This window comes from Melospiza melodia, chromosome 2, assembly GCF_035770615.1.
Source record: "Melospiza melodia melodia isolate bMelMel2 chromosome 2, bMelMel2.pri, whole genome shotgun sequence".
Taxonomy (NCBI): domain Eukaryota; kingdom Metazoa; phylum Chordata; class Aves; order Passeriformes; family Passerellidae; genus Melospiza; species Melospiza melodia.
Window position 1 is genome coordinate 57,214,824 of NC_086195.1, and position 22,524 is coordinate 57,237,347.

At 43.6% G+C, this 22,524-nt stretch overlaps 1 protein-coding gene, 1 long non-coding RNA gene and 6 other non-coding genes across 9 annotated transcripts; 5 read left to right on the forward strand and 3 right to left on the reverse strand.

Annotated features, from left to right (window-relative positions):
• The first annotated feature begins 97 nt into the window (after nucleotides 1-97).
• Nucleotides 98-15,659, forward strand: LOC134414121 (uncharacterized). The gene is made up of 3 exons (XR_010026665.1): nucleotides 98-229; nucleotides 9,574-9,675; nucleotides 15,321-15,659. It is a non-coding gene; the product is annotated as an uncharacterized LOC134414121 (long non-coding RNA).
• On the forward strand, nucleotides 213-284 carry TRNAD-GUC (transfer RNA aspartic acid (anticodon GUC)). The gene has a single exon. It is a non-coding gene; the product is annotated as a tRNA-Asp (tRNA).
• TRNAH-GUG (transfer RNA histidin (anticodon GUG)) lies at nucleotides 431-502 on the forward strand. Its single transcript has one exon. It is a non-coding gene; the product is annotated as a tRNA-His (tRNA).
• Nucleotides 819-892, reverse strand: TRNAI-AAU (transfer RNA isoleucine (anticodon AAU)). Its single transcript has one exon. It is a non-coding gene; the product is annotated as a tRNA-Ile (tRNA).
• On the forward strand, nucleotides 1,128-1,209 carry TRNAS-AGA (transfer RNA serine (anticodon AGA)). Its single transcript has one exon. It is a non-coding gene; the product is annotated as a tRNA-Ser (tRNA).
• TRNAT-AGU (transfer RNA threonine (anticodon AGU)) lies at nucleotides 1,477-1,550 on the forward strand. Its single transcript has one exon. It is a non-coding gene; the product is annotated as a tRNA-Thr (tRNA).
• Nucleotides 2,465-2,547, reverse strand: TRNAL-CAG (transfer RNA leucine (anticodon CAG)). The gene has a single exon. It is a non-coding gene; the product is annotated as a tRNA-Leu (tRNA).
• On the reverse strand, nucleotides 3,903-22,168 carry TTF2 (transcription termination factor 2). Of its 2 annotated transcripts, none has more exons than XM_063148277.1 (23): nucleotides 22,118-22,168; nucleotides 21,923-22,034; nucleotides 21,625-21,711; nucleotides 20,436-20,502; nucleotides 19,013-19,969; nucleotides 17,993-18,119; nucleotides 16,969-17,151; nucleotides 16,586-16,743; nucleotides 15,652-15,733; nucleotides 15,269-15,382; nucleotides 14,184-14,334; nucleotides 13,393-13,498; nucleotides 12,218-12,408; nucleotides 11,174-11,327; nucleotides 10,314-10,405; nucleotides 9,510-9,592; nucleotides 8,906-9,045; nucleotides 7,997-8,167; nucleotides 7,372-7,430; nucleotides 6,338-6,491; nucleotides 6,148-6,230; nucleotides 5,094-5,168; nucleotides 3,903-4,260 (listed from the first exon to the last, which is right to left on the reverse strand). In XM_063148277.1, exons 1-23 carry the CDS (start codon nucleotides 22,143-22,145, stop codon nucleotides 4,116-4,118), a joined length of 3,519 nt encoding a protein of 1,172 aa, XP_063004347.1. In that variant the 5' UTR covers nucleotides 22,146-22,168; the 3' UTR covers nucleotides 3,903-4,115. The 2 variants fall into 2 exon arrangements, with proteins under 2 accessions (XP_063004347.1, XP_063004346.1); XM_063148276.1 differs by having other exon boundaries at nucleotides 12,218-12,432.
• Nucleotides 22,169-22,524: the final 356 nt, after the last annotated feature.

The following is a 22,524-nucleotide window of genomic DNA, read 5'->3' on the forward strand; positions in this document are numbered from 1 at the left end:
ACTCACCGTAAACCTTGTGTTCAAGCTTACAGCAAGGCAACGCCGGAAATCGCGGGCCGCAGGTAGTTACGAAAGCCTCGGTAGGATCTCCCTCGGTGCCCACTCGGGCATCGCAGCGCCGACGACTTCCTGAGGGTCCCCGAATGGCCGCCATTGCCCCTCAGGCAGTTCCCAGCTTGGGAGTGATACCAATCGCACACTCGCCAGCGCGTTCCTCGTTAGTATAGTGGTGAGTATCCCCGCCTGTCACGCGGGAGACCGGGGTTCGATTCCCCGACGGGGAGGCATGGGCGTCGTTTTGCTGCGCCATTGCCACTTTACTTTCTGCCAGGGAGATTCCAATCCATATCCCCTTACCATCAGAAATATAGCTGCAGGAGTGCGGCAGCTGTCAGTCGACGGCCGCCGCGGTCGCGCCGGGTGTTGGTTGGCCGTGATCGTATAGTGGTCAGTACTCTGCGTTGTGGTCGCAGCAACCTCGGTTCGAATCCGAGTCACGGCAAGAAAGTGGGCCTTTTTTTCTTCTCTTTCTCTTATCTTCCTGCCCCCATCGTTGCCTGAGAACGCTTTAGCCGGTACGGGCGAGGTGACTTCGGTCCTCCCGGCTGCGAGGTGGGTACGCCCGGGTCCCGTCTCTGGGCGGGAGTGGTTTGATACCAATGAACGCTAAAACGGCAAGAAAAAATAAAGGTTTAAAAAAACAAACTAACTAAATAAACCCAAACTTTTTGTTTTTCTAAAGTTTGTTAAGAAAAACAAACTCCAAAACCCAAAAACCTAAACAACCAAGAAAACCCCCACCCAGCCAAAAGACCTGCTGGCCCGTACGGGGCTCGAACCCGCGACCTTGGCGTTATTAGCACCACGCTCTAACCAACTGAGCTAACCGGCCCGCACAAATGTTGTTTCCCACGTGCTCAATTGACAGCCTATCAGCTGCGTCGGCCAGCCCCTTGCTCGCGGGGCCCGGGCGGTGGTTCCGGGACCCGCGCGTAAATCCCGGTGACCCTCTGCGGTGGGCGGCACCGAGGCGGGAACGCGCAGGAGGGAAACACAGGAAAAAGTGAAGGGGGCGGATCCGCCGGTCAGACGAGAAAATGCAGAAAACCAGATAGGACCTATATTCGGTAGTCGTGGCCGAGTGGTTAAGGCGATGGACTAGAAATCCATTGGGGTCTCCCCGCGCAGGTTCGAATCCTGCCGACTACGACAGGCGTATTTTGTTCCGCATGAATGTTCACTTGTCTCTCCGGTGTCCCCAATACCACTCCCTGTTTGCCTCTTTTTTTTTTTTTTTTTTTTTTTTTGACACGATAAAAATTTTCACCGGTAAGAAATAAAGAAAACGAAGGAATTCGGAGCCACTTCCCGAGAGCCCCAGCTCGGAGCAGGAACTCTTCAGCAGGGAGAAGATGCCCCCAGGGACGCGCCCCGCCCTTTACGGCCGGGCGAGGCGAAACTGCGTGCGGTCCACCCGGCGCCGTGGCTTAGCTGGTTAAAGCGCCTGTCTAGTAACTGGGAGATCCTGGGTTCGAATCCCAGCGGTGCCTGGGCTATCCTCGGCGTTCCCCGCAAGTTCGTTTTGGAGGAGCCGCCTCTGTTCCCTGGCCGGCTTTCTTACCACTTATCCCATGCTCGCAGCAGCCCAACGCAGCTCGAGTCGCTCGTGTCTGCCCTCTAGCGGGATAAATTGGGCAGGGCGCTGATCGTTTCATCACTTCCACCGCAGAGATGGAGGTGTCCCCCTGTACCCAGGCACCGCCCACTAGCGCAGACGGGGGTCTCGGCCCGTGTCGTTTCCTACAGGAAACCGGGCTACGCCCTCCTGCGGGCACCGCCCGTGAGAAGTCAGCCCTGGACAATGCCTTTCCTTCAGCCCCTCGCTTTCTCACGTCCAGCTGGATACTACCCTCCATAACCATCAGCACCGGCTAATCAAATCGGAACCTCCGCGGCGGCAGCTTTTGCCCGGCTCTGCAGACAATCACGGCCGGGTTTGGGCACCTCCAAAAGGGCGGAGTTCTCTCCCGCTTCTGTTGATCGGCCCAAGGAGCGCGGGGAGAAGCCGCACCAGCAGCCTTTAACACGACGGCGAGGCCAGAAACGAACTGGCTCGGAGGGGGATCGAACCTGCGACCTTGGGGAGGGTTACACCATGCTCTAACCAACTGAGCCAACCATCTTTAATTGTATCAATACTCCACATGTCGGACTGCAGTCAGGGCGGTGCTAAACATGGCCCGCGCGGCCGCCGATCCCAGCCGAGTCAGCCTATGACGGAATCGCCTGCACCGAACGGAAGCGCAAATGCGTGGGCACCACGCGTGCCCCTGGCGCACTTACCTCCTCCGCTCGCCCACGCGCGGCAACGCAGGGATGGCGCCCCGTCCACACCCACCCAGGTTTGGCGGGACCACGCATCAAAACAGCACCTCATGGTGTGCAAAGACAAAACATCATGTCATGTCAGGAGTGGGATTCGAACCCACGCCTCCAGGGGAGACTGCGACCTGAACGCAGCGCCTTAGACCGCTCGGCCATCCTGACCACGGTGAACCTTTTGTGGCCGTCCCACTTCCCTTCCGGCGCACCCCAGCGTTCCCCTGAGTACACATGGATTAAGTGTGCATTGTTTATGGCACCTGAACAGACAGGGCAGCGGCAGAGCGATGCCAGGGTAGCAGAGCACCCCGGCTGCCTCTTGCAGCGTCCAGGCATTGTGTAAGCGCCCCTGACAGACCACGCTGAAAGACCATTTAGCAGCAGTAACCACAGTTCTGTCACCGCCTCAGTGACCACAGGCGAAGTGAGCTCTCAGCCCTCCACAAGAGGCCAAGGATTTTTGGGTTACAAAGACCTGCTTATGTTAGAGCAGTCCAGAGACCTGGACTAACATCAGAGATACAGTTTTGCTCAGATCTGTAGATAATGTGCAAACCGAAGTCACTTATTTATTAGTACTTTAAAATAATTTTACTTTTAATACCAAAACCACACATTCTCATCACTTTGCAGCAGAAATTTGCCAGTTCATGAGATGGCAGCTAAAGATAGGTGCTACACCTTCAACTTCAGAATGTCCTCAAAACTAATAGTCACAAAAAAATCCCCACAACAATGAGGCACTCAGGTTCCATGTCATAGAAAAATACAAGAAATCTAGGTCCCTGCTTCAGTAAATATTTTGAGCAGGGTAGAAAAAGTCCTCCTCAAGAACAAAGGAGAAAGTGAAGTATTTGTATTGGTGGAACAGCAGGCCAAAGGCCTTACACACTGAACCCTGACTTGAGCCAACAGAAGCCGTGAGAAAGCTGACAGCTCTTTGTGAGAACAGAGTCCTGCAGCAGTGGAAAACAACCTACTTTCCTGCCTTTTTTCCTGAGAAAAAACTCTAGGATTGTGAAAAACACTAGGCACCTGTATGAACTGGTTTTGCAACCCTTAGGTAGAAAAATGAAACTATGTCACAAATAACTCTTTCTGCATGTACACACCAGGGGACTGAGTGACTAATCAATACAGGGTAACAACTTGTTACTGCCCAATCAGGGACAGACAAAGGTGTTATTTAAAACTCTATATACAGAAACACGGGAATAAATTGACACCTTCTTTTGCTCCATGAAAAGTGTATCCCGTGCCTTGCTTTAATGAGCTTAACAGTGATAGTATTCTTCTAAGTCCTTCCTTAATTTTGTTACTTAAAATTCTAAAACGTATATAGTCTTATAGAATCATGCTCAATTTTTTTTCTCTTTCTTCATGCCCACACAACCTCACCATGCAACCTCTGAACTTCCCCACCTCACGTGTTTCCCTTGTTCTTGTTTCACTTAGGCCTGTGCATCTCCTGTCCTGAAAAGTGTTCTAAGTAGAAGGCATTCAGAGAAAACCAAGAACCATTTGTTTCAAAACAATACCTTAAAACTTTATTAACTTTTGTATAAATGATCAATATTAAAACTAGCTATTGAAGTTGATAACTTTCCAGAACAGTTACAAAAATGTAGTTGTTTGTTCAAAATAAATGACCCCCTCAGAACAGAAGCCTTATGATGAAATCTGCAGTTACTTGCAGGTAAAAGTTACCTTCTCTTGGGTACTGCAAAAGATAATTAGATGCCAAAGAGAATTTTGAGGTCAGCCAAAGTGAGCTTAGTGAAGGTTTCTCCTTTGCCTGACAGAACCTGCTGGGCAAGACCTTTCTTCCTCTTCTGGAGTTGTAGGATCTTCTCTTCTACTGTTCCTTCACAGACAAACCTAAAAAAAAATAATTTAAAAGGACAAAACAAATCCACACCATCTCAAGTGCTATGAAAAAAATGTCAGTGTTATACAAACACTTCCCCAGTACATTTCAAAGGACTTATCTTACTTAGGAATTAATAATTAGTCAATTATGTGACTGACAAAATATTTTCCTCCTATTTTGTCTCAAACTGCAACAACCTCTGAACAGAAAACAGCTATCCTCATATCCAACCATGATAGCATTTAAAATATAAGTCTGATGCAGTTCAGGTCTCAACTTAGGTCATCTGAAGTAACAGCAATTGTGCGACAAAATCCTGTAATTATTGCATGATAAGTGATGGCACCTATTATACAAAAAACATTGTACCCAAAAGAACATTTTAGATTCAAGTCTTTAAATGTGCTGTGCATTTAATTTAATCGTTCAGTACTTAGTTACAGATGCTTTTTATAAAAGTCAATTTTGCCACCTATTAGAAATGCTTTATGTGTTTTTTATTAGTGATACTAGAAAGGTTCAGGCTTAGGGATCACAGTGAAAAAATCTCCACTCAATCAAGAGAAATCTTTTGGTGCCCAAACTGTTCTCAGGAATGAACAGGACATTGCCAATACTCCAGGCTGAAAAACAAGAAACCCTGCTAGCTGTCAGGACAGCAACATGCATGCAAATGCCACACAGAACACATGAAAAAATGTTTATCTCACTGCCCAAATCTCAATGCCACTGTCAGACCTTGTGTCTAGCTGTAAGTAGATAAAACAAGGTCTCGTCTCACTGACTAAAGCCAGGCAGTATACAAGCAGCAGCTCCTCCTTCTGCTAAGTAAAATGCTGACCTGTGTATCACAACATCCTTCTTTTGCCCCACTCGGTAAATGCGGTCACACGCCTGGTCCTCCAGAGCAGGATTCCTAAAAGGTAATTAAAAAAAAAAAAAAAACAAACAACAAAACCGTTTATACTCATTTTCCTGCCTCTAGGGAATCCTGTTTTCTTCCTCTGTAGAACTAAAACTGCTCCCAGGCTACCTCAGGTTTACCAGCTTGATGGCTAGCCTGACACCCTGACTGTACTTCCCTTTGCCCTGGGAAAGCCAACTGCATGACTGAGACCACTGGTCCATGTAGCCCCAAGCTGACAGTTGCTACTCAGAGAAAGCTGAGTAGGTGGTAAGGAAAGAGAGCGAAGCAAAAAGGCAAACACCAGTGAAAAAGGCCATCACTCAGGAATATTTACATAAGAGGTGGGTCCATCTAATAAAGTTACAGGGAATACTTGTTGGTGTAACCTCCATATTGTGGAAGCATCTCCTTAGTGCTACCACATAGCAGTTGGTTTTGCATGAGAGACATTTAGTTTGCTTTTTAAGTTCTCATGAGTAACGTTTAGTTGAAAACACCCATGATTGTGACTTTGATGAGACAGCACAAATATCAGGAGCTTGCACACACTCTTCTCGTATGTAAAAGCCAAAGGTACTCTAGCTGTGCCCAGCTGCTGACTACACTCAACACCATTGATTTATTTAAAGCCAAACTGCCTGTAGACATTACTGCACCATTTCTATTACTGCAAGAAATTAAGCCAGGGACTGCCAAGTCCCCGGCAGCATTTTGTGATACAGAGCTGCATACCTGGATTGCTGTTATATTCCTCTATTTTTACTTGCCCCTAGAGTACTGTATTTCTGGCCAGTGAGCACTGGATTGACAAATCAGTATCTTGGATGAAGGCCACAGTAAAAACACTTTTCCCCAACTAACCACTAACCCCAACTATAAGCTAAACACCTCCTGCCTAACCCAGTTGCATCAAACATTACATCCAGTGACAAAGCAAGCAGCATGCCCAACATATCCTCTCCAAGATGGAATTTGTATTTCTCTTTACCAGTGCATGTCAAGGAGAAAGAGATGGTTTCCTCCAGTCAAGTTCAGGCCAACGCCTCCAGCCAGCAACGAGACCAACATTACCTTCAAAGGCCAAAAGAGAGTTGAGGAATCTGTTTACAACCACTGAGTCAGACATCACAACTGCTCACAGCAGGGCTAGGGACTACTTCCCTGCCCTGAATGCATACCTGAGGCCCTTTGGGATTGTTATTGAACTCTTCCACCACATCCATCCTCTGTTTGGGATTGACAGAGCCATCCACTGTGGCATACTTCAGTCCCAGGCGCTGCAGGTGCACAGCTACAACTTTGAGCATGCTCGTCCACTGAGAGACAACCACGCTGGAGAGAGAACAGGGAGTTCACAACCAGCACTCACTACTGGAACAGTTTGGTCATTGCAGTGTCTCACCCAAGTGGACACAACAATTCAGGCACTCTTCCCCACTGCAAACTGCAGCCAAGCCCCTTCCCAATTCAGAAGTAGAGGTGTAGTGGTAGAACTTACTATGAAAGACTAATAACCAATAAACTTCATGTAAATTAAGTCTATAACTTTCACCTCTATTTTTTGGATTTTACATTTTCACCTCCCAACCACAAACCCGAGTCACAATACAGCTTTTTCTGAAAATCACAAAAATCAATACCGACACCATATTTAGATTCACTATAGCCTCTCACTCTCCAGTTTGTTGGACTAAACAGTTTGTGAGGCAGTAATTTGTTTAATAGTTTCTTGAAAGGGTACAAAAGCAATGTTGGTGCTCCCATTCTTATGAAGGGAATACTTTTTGGAAAAGACTGGACAAAAGCTTTCTACAGGTCCTCTGATCAATGCATTCCTTTATCTCTACCAGGTTCAGTTTTAATCTCTACTTTAGTCCTCCACTTCTTTTGGTTGTAGGGTGGGCAAATACTTCTCATCACAACAAAATTATTCCCAATCCTACTTCTGGAGAATAGTCTTCCTGGGCCTCAAGGCCTGAGACTTCTCGCACATTTTCCCTTATGCTTACACTTATCAGTATCTTAAACTCCCCTCTTTTGTCTTAGACTTTTTTTATTTCCTCAAGACTTATGTTCAACTACTGCAGTAGTGACATAATTTTATCATACCATGAGTTTTGTATTAAATTATTTTAAGCTATTTCTGCTGTTGTCAAGAAACAATATGCTTCTCTCAATCACTATGACTAAAGAAAAGGACATGGTTGCTAACCTTTTATGAGGCTCTGGGTGACTCTGAATAGTTTTCAATTCGGCCAAGAGTTGAGCTATCTACAGGAAAAAAAAATCCAAAACATTAGTCTGCTTGCTCTCATAATCCGGCTTGTGCTTGGATATTCTTTACTAAAAGCAATCAAAATAGCTTTTCAGCTGAAATTTCTTCTGTGTTTAGAGTTTGAAGAGATTTTAATAGTCATTGGCAAGAACACTCCCCCCACAGAAAACAGGGCCAGGAAATCAAATCATACAAGCCTGTCTTACGGATTCCAGCCTTCCTGTGGGAAGTTATTGCAACCTCTCCTCTTGCCGCCACCCCTTTTTTCTTGCTCATCACAAGCACCATGATTTCACATACAAGCTCTTCTGAGCTTCTGGGAATCCAGTGGTTAAGATTTTCACTTACAGTTTTTCAGCAATCACATTCTCACAGCTTTACTAAAAGTACTGCTCAACGTGTGAGAAGTTCGAGCTCCCAGAAGGGGCTCAGCAGGCTATCAATCTATTAATCTGATTTCATCTCAGTTGGCAACTTAGCCTGATCTGCAATTACCATTTAAGAGGTAAAGTGCTGAAATCCAAGCTTCTCAAGGAAGGTAAGAATGCCACAACCAGAATACCTTGGTGCTCTCCCTGGTGATGTCAAAGATATCTGTTTGAAAAGCTGTGCCATTGAGGTAGACTGTTGACTTGGAATCAGGAGTCTGGAGCTCAGACAATGTCAAAGCACCAAGCTGTTCCTCAATGGAGAGTGCAAGGCCTTCACTGTTCAAGTTAACTTGATCCAGAGCCTGTGGGAAGAAAGGAAAATAATAAGAGATCACAGTCAAGTCTGAGATCAAATTCAGTTCTGATCCAGTGAGCACAGTATCTGCCTGAGGACACTGTATTTGAAGGATGCTATACAATATGAAGACAGAACAATTAAGAAACACTACTGGATCAAACAGTTCCTTTAGACCTGTTCTGCCCCAAAAGGGGCAGTGTATGGAAAGCATGTGAGCTTAGCCATTTCGTGTGGTCCAGTCTCCTTGGACTCCCGCTGTGCCTCAGCATTTAACAACTGCAGGATTACAGATGTAGCTGAACTCTCTCTACAGCTGCTATATATATATATATATATATATATATATATATAAGAGTTCAGAGCTGAGAACTCCTGAAAAATTAGTCTGCTTCATGCAAGGCAACTTCAAAGCACTGACAGAGCTCTCCAATACAAAAGCCCTTGAAACAGGCTACACATGTGCACTTTTCAAGAGACTAGGTTAAGACTTTTTCACCATTAAAATTCTAGTTCCCGTTTTGTCTGAATAAAGGTATTTCCAAAGACACAGCTGCCCATATAAGTTATGCTGGGGAACTCTTCAGTAGAATGTAAGCCCATCTAAAACATCTTGGGCTTCAAAACAGAGTCCTAAAATTGACTCTGTTCATACTCTCATAGCTAAGAGAAACAAAGGTGTTACCAAGTCTGTTAATTTGCATAAACACTTGGAAAAAACCCCACACCACTACAATGCAATTACCACTTTCAGTAAGGACAGATGGCAGCAGCACTGACGGAGCCTCAAGAGCATGGACAAGACATGGACAGTACTTGAGACCTGGGAGGCACTTTGTGAGCCTGCTAGAAATTCCTTTTGACTGACTCCAAACTCTTGTGCAACTGCCAAGGAAGGAAGACAAAACATCAGGAGCTCTTGGAAGCATTTCAGAGCACTGCCCATCCACCTCCAGGAAGAGGTTCACAAACAGGAGTCAAGAATGAACAGGCAAGCAAATACCTGATTTATCATAGGAACTAATAAACACCCAATTTAAGTTAAAAAGGGAAAGAAAGATAACAACACAAGTCAGAGTATGATATACCATACACTAATGCTGATATATGTTATCTGAGCAACTAGATCTTTATTTCAAAAGCAATTTTAGGCCCAGAAGGGTTAAGAGATTTTCCCAGAGCCACAACGATGAGAACACACTTAGAATACTAAGGTATAAGTCTTTGGAACATGAGGGGAGCATTTTGTGAAGAATTCCTAAGTCCTGACCCCAGGTCTGTTCCCCCTTCTGAGCTGTGCACTTAAGAGCCACTTCTGAAAATGTCTTTAGGGGAGGGCATGCACAAACCTTTCTCAAAGGGGTTACCACCATCATACTCTCTGTCTTCACTTTTCTGCTCTTGTCTCTTTAGGTATGACTGTAGTGTTGACCTGTAAAAAAGACAGACACTGGGATTCACAGCAAGAAAAAAGGCAAGAGGGACCTGAGCTTAGCAAGCTGATGATGCGTTAAGGTAAGGAAGGTTTCATTAATCATTCAGTCACAAAAATGATCACAAAAAAAACTCCAGTCTTGTTTAACCTGAGTATGATCAAAACCAAAGATGCATTTTGTAAATCACAAGAGAAAGCAAGTCTGCCTTTTAAATATGAGAAGACTTTTAAATCCATATTTAAAAGGAAGGGAAAATCTTTACAGGGAGACTGCTGAAAGAGCCTAGGAGAACACAAAGTGATGCTGGCTTGCATTACAGCTATCTGGAGAGGCCAGCATAATTTCTAACTGTATAAGAATCACAGAGCAAAGATGATAATTCTCTCATTTACAGGTGCTCACACATCATCATTTAAGAACTACTTGTTGCAATTCCAAGTCTTTGGAGTCTTGAAATCAGTGAGATTAAGTGTAAGGCTAGAATACAAAGCTCATATAAGGCATGAATATATGGGAGAAAAGAAATTAATCAGTTTTGCCTGCTACCTGAACAAAAGCAGTGTATTTTCAAACACACTAGACAGGTAAATCAGAAGGGAAAAAAATTAACAGGAATTTATCCAAAAGCTCTCCTCATCCGAAGTGAATGTCTCCTCTGATTTCCATATCAATAAGAAACAAACCCACAAAATACCATATCTCTACCCACATTCATACCTGGATCTTGCAAAGAGCACATTGTACACAGATTGCTCCTCTGCTGTAAGTTTTAACTGATGCAACTGCGTTCTACGCTGGGGCAGAGATACCTAAAGTGAAAATTCACAGGATCAGATGTATGTAGTGTATGTCTTAGAGAGCATCACAAACAGCAGCAATCTAAGATTTAACACAACCAACACTCTAAATTTCAGAAGACAGCTGTTTGTGCACTAAAGCCAAACGTATTAATGCAGTTATGACATAACAGGCACTCACAGAACTCCAAGGAGCCTGGTTAACACTCACAATAAAATCTTTATTCCAGCTCATCCAATAACAAGTTCATACTATGTATGGACTGCTCAACAACTACCACAAAGGGATAAATTTTTGTGTTGTTAAAGTACCTTATTTCCCCTTTCAAAATCACACAGTACACTAAAACTATACCTTTTAAAGGCTTAAGACACACTTATGACTAATACTCCATTTAACAGACTGTTTGTAAAAAGCAATGCAGAAAGCCAATGCTCCAGTACACACCGGGTCCATGTGGCAGCTTGGGTTCTCAGACCTAGGCTAGTCCAGCGATCTAGACTAACTTTCCACTAAGTGGCCATCTATATGCAATTACTTGGCATATTTTTGTCTGATATAAATAATATGTGATTTATAACTGAAAGGTTTCATTATTTTCTATAATTCTGCTTTCTGGGTAAGCAACCAAATCATCCCACAGACATTTGCTTCTCTTGCTCAAGAGGCTGCAGCAGATGGGAAACCCCACCCATTAACAAATTTATGCATGTAAATAACTGTCTGCTGCAAGGAAAACAATGGAATGATGGTATAGTTTTGGAGGATAAAGTTCTTACCAGGGGCTTGCCAGCTGAATCCAGCTGGTCCTTAGTTCTCTGCAGTAAGAGGCTCCTGGTTAACAGGCTTAGCCTCTCCCCTCCCTTCCTTGTGTTGTTATCTACCTGGTACTTCCAAACTTTGTATTCATCAAAAGGAGAGCAACGTAGAAACCTGTGACAGGAAGGAAAGAGACTTCATACCAAGGGAAGAAGAGTTCTTCACTTACTCTGGAGTGACCAGAACCAAATTTCTTGCTACCAAAACAAACCATTTCCAAATGCCATAACTGCATGACCAAGGAGCAGTAATTAATTTCCAGTGTAATGGTGGTGATAACGTTTTTGCTTAGATGTCCTACCATCACTAATACTGTAAGTACCTCTTTCTGATTCTGTACCCATCACTTCCTCTTAGCCCATTATGCTTCAAGCATCACCAGCAAACAAAGGACATCCAGATGAACTTGCCAAAAACCATATTCATCAGTTATTTCAAAATAGCAAACTTCTTACTTGACAGTTAATTTCAATTATCCAAAATTAATTTCAAATGCAAGTTCTCTCTGGTTCTACAACACCACTTGTAACCTATCCTCCCTCAGCAATGAGGAGCACCTGTTTATCACTGTTCAGAGAATCCAAAGTTTCACTCTTTCCTTCAATGCCCTCGCAGCACAACACTCTAAGAAGGTCCTCCCAGGATACCCTGGTAACAACACAGATTAACTCAAAAAACCTCTGTTCATTAAAATTGGTTTTGTGCATACTCATCCTGAAGACAAAGGAGATCCAAGGTAACTTCCCCTTTGTTCTCCATGGAGGCAGAAAAGCTACATGCAACAGCAAACACATGGTCAGACTTTTGCAACGCCTCACCACAGCCTTTGCAATCAATTAATATAACTAATCCTACTACCTAATGGTGCTAACCATTAATATAACCAATCCTACTACTCCACATATCTTAGAGACATCTCAAACTTAGAAACAACTTCAGCACTTCATCAGAGAAGAATTACTAAAACTGGATCCCTGCCCATGTGTCACGTGCAGCCAGCTCACCTCAGCAGAGAGTACATGTCCAGCAAGTTGTTCTGTATTGGCGTCCCAGTGACAGCCCATCTGGCACTGGCTCTCAATTTGCACACAGCTATAGAGGTTTGAATCCGTGGATTTTTAATATTGTGAGCTTCATCCAATATAATTCGAGCCCAAGCTACCCTGAGCAAAGGGGAACTGGGAGATGATCCACTCTGAAAGAAAAAGCTGACTATAATCTGAATCAAAACCTAGGTTCTCTAAGGAGGCACAGGCAAACACATTTTTCCAGCACAAAGTATTTTTGTGATGTTAGTCAGCAGCAGTTTGTGTTCTTACTGTCATGTACGAAACGGTCTCCAAAAATCATCTCTTTAAAGCTTCCATGTTTAAAGTTTATAAGCCAAAAACTAACTTATTTGCCTGATCTCAATAACAATTTCTAGTATTTTGTTCATTTTCATGCTTTTAACATTTTATCTTATAATGTTGTTGTTTAAAGAGGTGTTTCATAACAGTAAAGTTTTGCTATGCTGAGATGAAGGACCACATATAATTATTCTGATCCTCAAAATTTTATAGATGCCACTAGAAATTTCAGAAAATTCCAAGTTCTGTTTTCTTCAAGAGCCACATCTGGAAATTGGGCAGTAGGTAGGAGACAGAAAGAGACTTCCTCTACACTGTGTAGTCATTTCAGTCAGCACTTAGCAATCACATCATTATTTTCATAGCCCAGCCAGCACACTGCTGTTTCTTCAAGGCAGCATGGAAGCTGCCTCAGTCTCAGTTCAGACTAACCCAGAGCCTGAGGTTTCTGGTAGTTTGGGGTGGCATTAGCGCTTCAAACAACAAACAGAAGATTCTACTACTCCTTCACCTCAAAAGGAGAATGAGATTCATCACTGCATTCTTGAAATTACTTCTTAAGACATTTCAACTGTCTGAATTCAATGTAACATATTCTATAATTCCACAGAACACATATATTGTGAATATATCTGTTCTTGCTCCACTTCATAGCACTTCCTCTCATCACTTTGCTTTTACAAAAATAATCAACAGGGGCTTATGAAAAAAAATAAATCAAGTTGCTGCTCACTGTAGCACATATAAGGTGCTACTTCAAACAACAATGGTTTGTAACACCTCAGAACAAAACTTTAAGGCAATTCCCTATAGACATTATGGCTTCTCACCTCCACATCATGGTCCTGAGCAGGGACTTCCCCCTCCTCTTTGGTTGTGGGAATCTCCTTGGAGAGAAGGCTGTAGGTTGTGACAACAACATCATATCCAGAAAGCCTGAATTAAAAGAAAGTAGTAAACAGGAACAAGAACCAATAAGAATTTTTTTTTGCAAGAGAGACTAAATGCATGCTGAAGAATGCATTTAAGAACAACACAGTGCTGCACGAGCCGAAACTCTGAGTTTTACAGAAAACTGAGCTTCATTGCAGTTAAACAGGAAAAACACATTGTCCCCATTTTAAGGATACTGGAAGTAGACACATCAAGCTCAAGATGACAGGAAAAGCCCATTGAGCAGAGTGCACACCACATGGCATGAGCTGTACTTAGAGCCTGGCACCCAGGAATACTGTTCAGCATCACCTGAAGAGGTCTAGAAAATACACTGAATTATACACATCACTGATAAAAAAATACAACTACCAAGCACAAGCATGGAAGAAACTGCCATTGACAATCTTTACAAGCAAGAGATCTTCTGGAGAATATACACCTTTTTTTTGATATCAAAAGCAACAACGGCCTCCACCAGAACCACTGAGCATGGGCACAGGCCATAAACGTTTTACTAAGCCCACCTTGATAGCACACATCAGTCTGACTATCTGGACGTTCCACATTTTAATACTTCACATTCTCCCATCATTCTAGATCCACTTTCATTTCAATTTTGATAAACAGTGTCTCTTGCTACATCGTATTTTGTTTTTCTTGGTCATATTTATGGTTTAGCACTTACACCTCTGCATGCTTATCTCGATTTGCCCCGTGGTACAGATACACCCTCAGTTTGCCAAAGACCACACGTCTCTCAATCTCTTTCTTCCAGTGATGGATCAAGGATGCAGGACAAATAACTAAAGTGCCATGGGAAGGGATAACAGTGAAGTCTAAAAGAAAATATTGCAGACAGGTTTCAATGTCTTCACATTAGACTAGAACAAAGACAGAATTTTTGGAAATTTGCAATTGAGAAGAGTGTCCAACCAATTCCATGAGGATACAGACAGTACAAACTGTGGACACAGAAGCAATACTCTTTAAAAAGCACTAACGTACCCAGTGTCTGTGGACAAGATAAAAGTGATCTTTGGGGGAGAGTTGGAAAGAAAAAAGATCAGTTACAGAGAGGTGAGTAGTAACTATTTGAAGTGCCTATGAAAACTACACATATGTTTAAAAAACTGTGAAATCTTTTGCAAACCCAGCATATCACTCTCTACAACTTCCTGAAAGGTAGTTGTAGTCAAGTGGGGGTTTCTCCAAGCAGCAACATACAGAACAAGAGGTCACAGTCTCAAGCTGCATCAAGGGAAATACAGGTTAGATATTAGGAAGAAGTTTTTCACACAAAGAGTGATAAAGTACTGGAATGGTCTGTCCAGGGAGGTGGTGGAGTCACCATGCCTGGGTATGTTTAAAAAAAGAGTGGATGTGGCACTCGGTGCCATGATTTAGTTGAGGTGGGAGGGAACAGGTTGGACTTGATGACCTTGAAGGTCTCTTCCAACCTTGTGATTCTGTGAGATGCTGGCTTTAACTATTTCAGAAAATCAGTGAAAAAAAAAAAATAAATCTCCAAACAATATAAAGGAATGAGTCAGAAAATGCTACACATCCACTGCGAGACAAAAATGACCCTGATCAGAGAAAGGCCATGTAAGGAGGCACAGTACAATTTAGCCAAATGAAAGCTTCCTGCAGAAGGAATATGAGCACAGATACAGTGTGTTGCTCTACAACCCCTTAACCTATAATGCTTTAGGCATTTCAGATGGCACTTCATCATAATGTATGTGCTGTAGAATGGAAAAAAATCTGTACCATTTTTGGATAGCCATATTTCTAATGTTTCCTTTCTTTTCTCTGTCTTCAGCTGCTTCTGGGCCAGAATGAGAGCAATCATGGTTAAAGTCTTCCCTAAGCCCATGTCATCCGCTGCAAAAAGATGCACACAAGTTATCACCTGCAAAAATGAGCCCCCTTGGATCTACACTGAGCGAAATACTACAACAGAAAGTGTCCTGGGGAACCCAGAAAATCAAAAATACACAAATGAAAATGTCAGCGTATGATTTAGTCATTGGTTAATACCTGTACTTGGTAATAGGGCACAGAAAACGAGCCCTTTTGACATGTCTACAAAATAACCAGTTATTGGCCATAGATCTGCCCCACAAAATCCACTTTGCCATTCTATTTCTCACCCAGAATTCCTCCACACGGCCTCTGACTCTCCCTCCAAAGGAGCCACGAGAGCGCCTGTTTCTGGTGCTGCAGCAGTGGGACCTGAGGGGGTGAGTGAGACAGAGGATTTGAAGGAAATACCTGGCAAAATTTAGACACTTCTGCTTCCTGTACCAATTGCCATGTTCAACTGTTTTACTACAATCCTAATAAAAGGAGTTTACCTACCTGATCTTTTTCCACAGGGGCTGAGATACCCAAGGTAAGCAACTTCTGCAGTCAGGAGGCAAGCAGTGCCATATGTGAGTCTTCCTAATGTTTCCTGCACTAACCAGCCTAATGCCTCAGAGTGCTCTCAGAGAGCAGATAACAAGGGCTTGTTCAGCGGGAAAATCCACCCCAGATTGCTTTGCTTACAACAGCTACCACTGTCAAGGAAAGGTATTGAGAACACTTCCCCTTTTCTCACTGAGTCTAAGACCCCCTACACTCTTAAAACAGGAAGAGGGACTACATACTACCATCACAGGACATTCAGTGGCCTTCCCCACCACTGAAAAGGTCCCAAGACAATGTGACAAGTGACACAACATATATGCATCTACACACCATCCTGTAGAGGCATGTGCCTTTGTTCCAATACCTTGTATATAACCTCAAACAGATGAGAACTACTCCAGAGTCCATCACATTCCATGAACGTAATCACCTGCAAACCTTTCTTGAAAGATTATTTCTTATAGCTCATCAGGAAGAATGAAAAATGAAGTTCTCAGCCTGTTCCTCACACCTCTGTTCTGCCAGTCACATACAAACAACACGGATGGAACTAAATAGAGTATCTCTTTCCAGCAGGATGCAAAGTATGTCAAAGTGGGAAGGAAGGAATGCTGTAGGGTACCACTCATTGTGATTCATTCATCAGCATGACAGCTTCCGTCCTTGCCAACCCACCTTCAGTCCAGCGGGATCTTCAGCTGCTGTCTCCTCTGTTGGACAGGATTCTAGAGATTTATGAAGATGATTAATAGCCTCAAATGTGGCACTGTGTACAGCCCTGATTCGGTCTTCTGTCATTCTTCCCCCATACAGATTCTGCACACCAACACTCACTGCAAAAATACAGTACCAGAGATATGTTTACAAAGCTAACTTTCCCAAACAGATCTTTCACCCCAGAGATTGACTTCAGTCTTCAGTGGCTACAGATGCCTGAGGGACAGTATGCAGCAACAAAACAGGCTTTGTACTCTCACATGTATCCACAAGTTGCAGGATTATTTCAGAAATAGTACTTAACTGGGTTCTCTGTAATAGCAAAGTCTTTCTATACTTACTTCCAAAACTTTGGCCACTGGAACCCAAAGTAGCAGCAACTGAGAGGTGACTCTGTGAGCCTGCAGAGGCCTTTGCTGTAGGATCCTGAAGTAGGAGAGGTGCTATCAACTTTGTACCACCTGGCCTGCCAATTGGGTTAGATAAAGACTCTTCACAGCAGCTGCTGCTTGTGCTATCCTGCCCTTAAGGAGAAAGGAATCACAGGCAGAAAAGGTTGGACAGTGAATCTCAAGAGCCTTGCTCTATAGCCCAGACAAGAGCCTTCATTTTGCCCAACAGTCTACTTGCAAAATACTATGAAGTGGTGACACCAGTTTAATAGCAGATTACCACATCACCTGAGCTACTGCAACTACGAACATGTGCTCTCAGCCTGCTGCTGTGACAGGCAATGTGTCCAGCTGCAGCCTCAGTATGTGGTTTACAGCAACACAGTGAATTCTGTAGCTGTGATCAGAGTAGTGCAAACAAGGTCAGTTTTGCTCCCTGTTCCCAGATAATTTATTAATATTGAAGCCGTGTCTCTTGTCTATATTTTGGACACAAAAACTATATATGCAAGAACAAATGAGCCAAGAGAGCTTATGAGCTTTTCTCTCTCAGGAATGGCACACTGGAAGCTGCTGGTAACTGGAATATTCAGTGATAACAACATGCATGAACAACACAGATCCACAATGCAACAGAGGGAGTGAACACTTCATTGGCATGTTCTCATAGAGATACCTGTTTCAGTCATGTAGCCAAAGCTGGAAACCTAGATCCCAAGGGTAGGAGGAAATTCCCTTGGGAAGCCACTACATTACAGAGGAAACATTTGAGTTGCTCTGTTCATCAGCTCCCGGACACGTACTTTGCAATTAACAATTTTCCTCTTCAGTAAATCTCAACAGACAAACGTTTTATAGACCACAAGCCACATATAAGTATATGCTACGCTTCTTGCATATTAACAACTATTTTAAGACAAACTGTTTTGTAAACTTCTGGAGAAACAAAAAAAAAAAAAAAAATTAGCCCTACCTTTTTCACTAGTATCTGCTGCTGAAATGTTAAGAGCACTGAGTGCAGCTTCCAAATCCTGCACTTGCTTTAATAAGCGCTCCCCTTTATCTGGCAGCATCTGTACATTCACTGTAGCCAATGTACTCTGCAAAAAAGAAAGAAACCAAAACTTGAGTGTGGTCACTAAGCTGTCTGCCAACACAGAACAATCAGGTCAGAAGTCTAAAAAGAAGTAATCCTAGGCCATTTTAATTTGCTTTTAAATACTGTTCTGTAGTCTCCAAAAGCTTTCAAGCACCATTCAGTGCAATTAAACAGTCTTTTAGGAGAAAATAAACTAACCATTAGGGTTCTTTAGAAAACTAACTATTAGTGTTTCATTAGAAAATATGGAAGGACACAGGAATTCCTCCTTTTTATGAAACAGGCAGTCAGGTGAGTCAGACAGTCTTAACACCTCTCAAAACATTCAAAATATTTAACCTACTTGCACCTTTCTCTCTGTGCTTGCACAAACAGTTCTGACTTCATTTCAAAGTTCTGTTCTGAACTCCAGACAAAAAGGCGGGGGGGTCATAATGAAAAATAAAACATAGTGATTGGCAATTTTCAAATTAAAAAAAAAAAAAGCAAACAGGCACGTGGGTTATTTCACCCCAATGTAAGCTTTCATAGCTAAATCACTCCTACTGCACAAGGCCAAGAGACAGCCATGTTATTTACAAAGGTTAAACTGGCTGTGCACTATTCCATTTTATGCAAATTATTTTCAGGGTAAAAGGCAAGACACAGCCTCAGGTAGGTCAAAACTGAGCATCCCCAAATGCAGAAGATTGTACTACCATCAAAGTTATTGGTTTGTATCTGCTTATTACAACCAGTCTGTACAAAGGCTGAATTGCCTTCCATGCCACATCTTCCTAAGCCCCATTTTGAGTTTCTGCTGTGAGGAGACATATTCTGATGCCTGTCATGAGTAACAAAGATCACCTTGAAAACAGAACAATAAAACCCCCAAATAATAGGCGCAATAATGACCTTCTTCTGTTTCAGCTCGAGTAGAAGACGGTTATGAAGCACTTTAGGGTCCTGGGGTCCTTCCATATGATATGATGCTGCTGCTCCAGGCAAAGGTGTCCCCTGCACACTCTTTCCTGATTTCCCTGAAGGAATCTCAACTGATTTCTCAGGTTTACTTTCACCTGATGAGGAACAAACAAATTCTTCTTTATCACTATCACTGGCAGAGGCTTCACCAGGAGACTGTGGCAGCCCTGGCCCAAGTTGTGCCTTGGGCAGCTCTGCCTCTGCCATTCCCCTCAGGGCATCACACTCTGATGCCAACTGTGCTCCTGCTGGGGAAGGGGCATATTCCTTAGACATTGGTGTCATTTCACCATTGTTCTGACCACTGCAATCTTTCTTTCTTGTGTCTTTATCCTTACAACTTTTTAAGCTTTTTTCTCCAAGCTGCTCCTCTCCTGGAGGCTTGGTACTTGTACTTTGCTTTCCAAGACTTAGTGGTAAGAATTTTGATCTTGTGCCTGGCTCCTTGTCCACACAATCAGAAGGCTTCTTGGATTCCCTGGCACTGCCATCATACTTCTCTTCCTCTGAAAGTGTACTTTTCCCTTTCCTGGTCTCAAAAAGGCAAAGTTTGGATTCAGATACTGTAGTCTCCTGAAGTTCTGGGTCACTTTTACTTCCTGTGGATGTTTTCTTTTTATTGTTGAGCTCTTCCAGAGGTACTGTCTCTATGGAGGACTCAGAGATCAATTTCTTTTCTTTATGTGATACCAGCACACTCTCATTCTCTGCTTTAGCTCCTTTTGCTTTAATTTCTTCTCCATTTCTTTGCCTCATTTGTTTCCAGGATGATGGTGCCTGATTCTCATCTAGCACTTTGAATGGATTTCTTTGGCTAGTGGGATTGAAGAAAGGTTCTGTTCTGGGCTGGGATTCCAAGGGGTTTGACACTTTGGTAGCTTTTGGATCCTGCAATATGTACATGGCAGTAAATGCTAATGTAAAAATTATTAAAGCCTGTTAATAACACACACAACCTTATCACCTCAAGCAAGACTTCATCCTCTACCAAGATCATCTTTCCTATCATTTTAACAGAATCAGGATAACATTTCATAAGAAATCCAAAACAAAATCTGGTTTTCTACTTTTTTTGCAATTCCCATTGTTTTTTGGGATCAAGTCCCAATAGCACAATCTCTAGAAAAAAAGCTAGAAATCAAATCCAAGCTTCTTCTAAGACTGAAGAATACTGAGTACTTCACAGAACTCAGAAGAAAGAGAAATCTCATCTAGAGGACAGCAGGCCTGATACACTTCTTGACTGGAAATTATAAAATCTCCCACTAAGTAGTTTCAGAGGTGATTATGGTATATGGAATGAAAAGCCATGCTGAAGTAAGGTGATACTATAATACAAACAAAACACTCTTACCTGCCATGGCAAGCTTCCACACCATTTCTTCCCATTCAACTTACTCTTAAGGCATCGGTAAAACAACCTACCAAGGATTAAAACAAGATTTCAATCCCAGGAGCCAATGAAGAAGCTCTAAGCATTATTTAAAAAGTACTTTCCACCAAAAACATCACAGACAAGTTCTATGAGTCTGTACTTTTTATCCAGACCTTTGCATAACAAAAGGCTGTGAACACTAGCAACAGAGGTTTTACACGAGTAGTGTTCTCTGAATAAAGATTCCTAGGGTTAGAGGTTTTTCTAAATTTTAGCAATATCAGAGTAACTGCTCAGGCAAAAATACTGTCTATGTTTAAAGCCTTAGAAGCATCTTAAGATTTCAAGGTGCAAGGAAGCAACTCTTCTTTTAGTTACACTGCACAGGCTACCTCATCTTTATAACAACTCTTTTTTAAAACTAGCAGCCAACCAAGATTGCTGCAAGTATCTTATCAGAACTAACATTGGGGAATTTGATGCTGAGTTTGGATGAATCCAATCACAGAGCCATGTTCAATTCTGTTAAAAACAAACATTATCTGATGAGCCAGGTTTATACTATTGGATGTAACTGCTAATAAAAGTGGCAAACATTTGGAAGCAGGGTAAGTTAAGGCCTCAGGGCTCAAATATTCTCTTCAATTCTAGAAGGAAACGGCAAGTTCTCTCTGGTTGTCCAACACCATTTGTTTCAATATGTGCAATAAACCCCTGTTTTCACTTTGAATGATTGGTAGTTCAACTCTCTCACTTGTTCATAAATAATAAAGAGAGCTAAAAGCCTCCTGATCCTAAGAATAACAATCTTTATTTTTAAGAGGCAGCATCCTACAAAGTAAGTCTTCAAAGATGCCATAAAAATGAGATACTCTAAATAATGGGCCTCCTTTCCCACAGAACGTAGGTACAGCTTAGGTGGATGTTAAATCCTCATTACAGAAAAACTACTTATTTACAGGATGCAAGCTTTTCTGACGTAAATGACTAAACGACCATTAGTCAGAATCAGTTTGAGAACATTAAGAAAAAAAAAGAACATTTTAAGCACTGAACATTTGAGAACATTATTTTAAGCACTGAACATACGATAAAGAAGGAAAAAGGAACACAGTTTTTACCCGTTTGAAGGCAGACATTCGGTTTTTTAAAAATTTGAGGAACTTACTGGTATTCATCTCTGTCCGGCTGCTGAACCAGGACTTGCAGCTCCACCACGCACCCCTCATGGATCAAGCAGTGAGAAGCAGGAACCCTGAAGGGAGGAAAGGAGAAGCGGAAGAATACAGCCAAGACGAACTGCCCAGGAAACTGCCACCGCAAAGCAATCACTTGCGACAAAACAAAGACTACGTAAGAAAACAAGTTTGCGACTACTGACACAGTGATTGGCAACTTCCCCCAGGACAGCCAAGTGTGTCCCCTGTCGCATCGTCCCCCTCCTGCCGCCCCTGCCCTGCACCTACTGCGCTGGGAGGACGAAGCCACAGGAAGTGGGGCCCTGCGTCCCGCACACGTAGAAGCTCTTCCCTTTGTTGGGGCCATCGCGGACGCCCGTTTTCAGGAAGCAGAGGGACCCTGCGGCGCGGAGAAGAACGGAACTGGTCAGATCGAGCCCCCCATACACCGCCCCCCACGGAAGCCCCCGGGCCGCCCCTCACCGTGCTCGGAGCACAGCACGGCCTCCATGGCCGGGCGGCACGGCCGCGCCCGCCCTTCGAACCGGCCGATCCCGCCGGGCCGGCGCTCCCACCAATCAGCGCGGGGCAGGGGCGGGGCAGCCAATCGCCGCTGCGCTGCGCTCTTCCTCCCGCCCCCGAGGGCGGGAACAGACGGAAGGGGAGACGCTAAGGGGGCGCGGCCACACAATGAGGGGCGTGGCCTTGTGGGCATGGCCTCGGGCCCCGCCCCGGGGGCGCACCCGGCGCGGCCGCGCTCCCAAAGCCCGCGGGGGGCGGAGGGAGCCGTGCTCACCCGGACACCTCCCTGTCCTGGAAACGGCTCCAGCTGCCGCGCCTGACAGCATCAGCCCGCCCGCTGGACACACGTTCAAAAGTAAAATACTTAA

Bases quoted from the DNA above. Each gene is read 5' to 3' on its own strand.
- TTF2 (XM_063148276.1), bottom strand. From the start codon at position 22,145: ATGGAGGCCGTGCTGTGCTCCGAGCACG. The intron at 16,744-16,968 runs GTAAGTATAGAA...GTATTTTTGCAG, and splicing joins CAGTGGCCAAAGTTTTGGAA to TGAGTGTTGGTGTGCAGAAT. The intron at 5,169-6,147 runs GTAAAGAGAAAT...ATTACCTTTTAG, and splicing joins TTTCTCCTTGACATGCACTG to GAATCCTGCTCTGGAGGACC.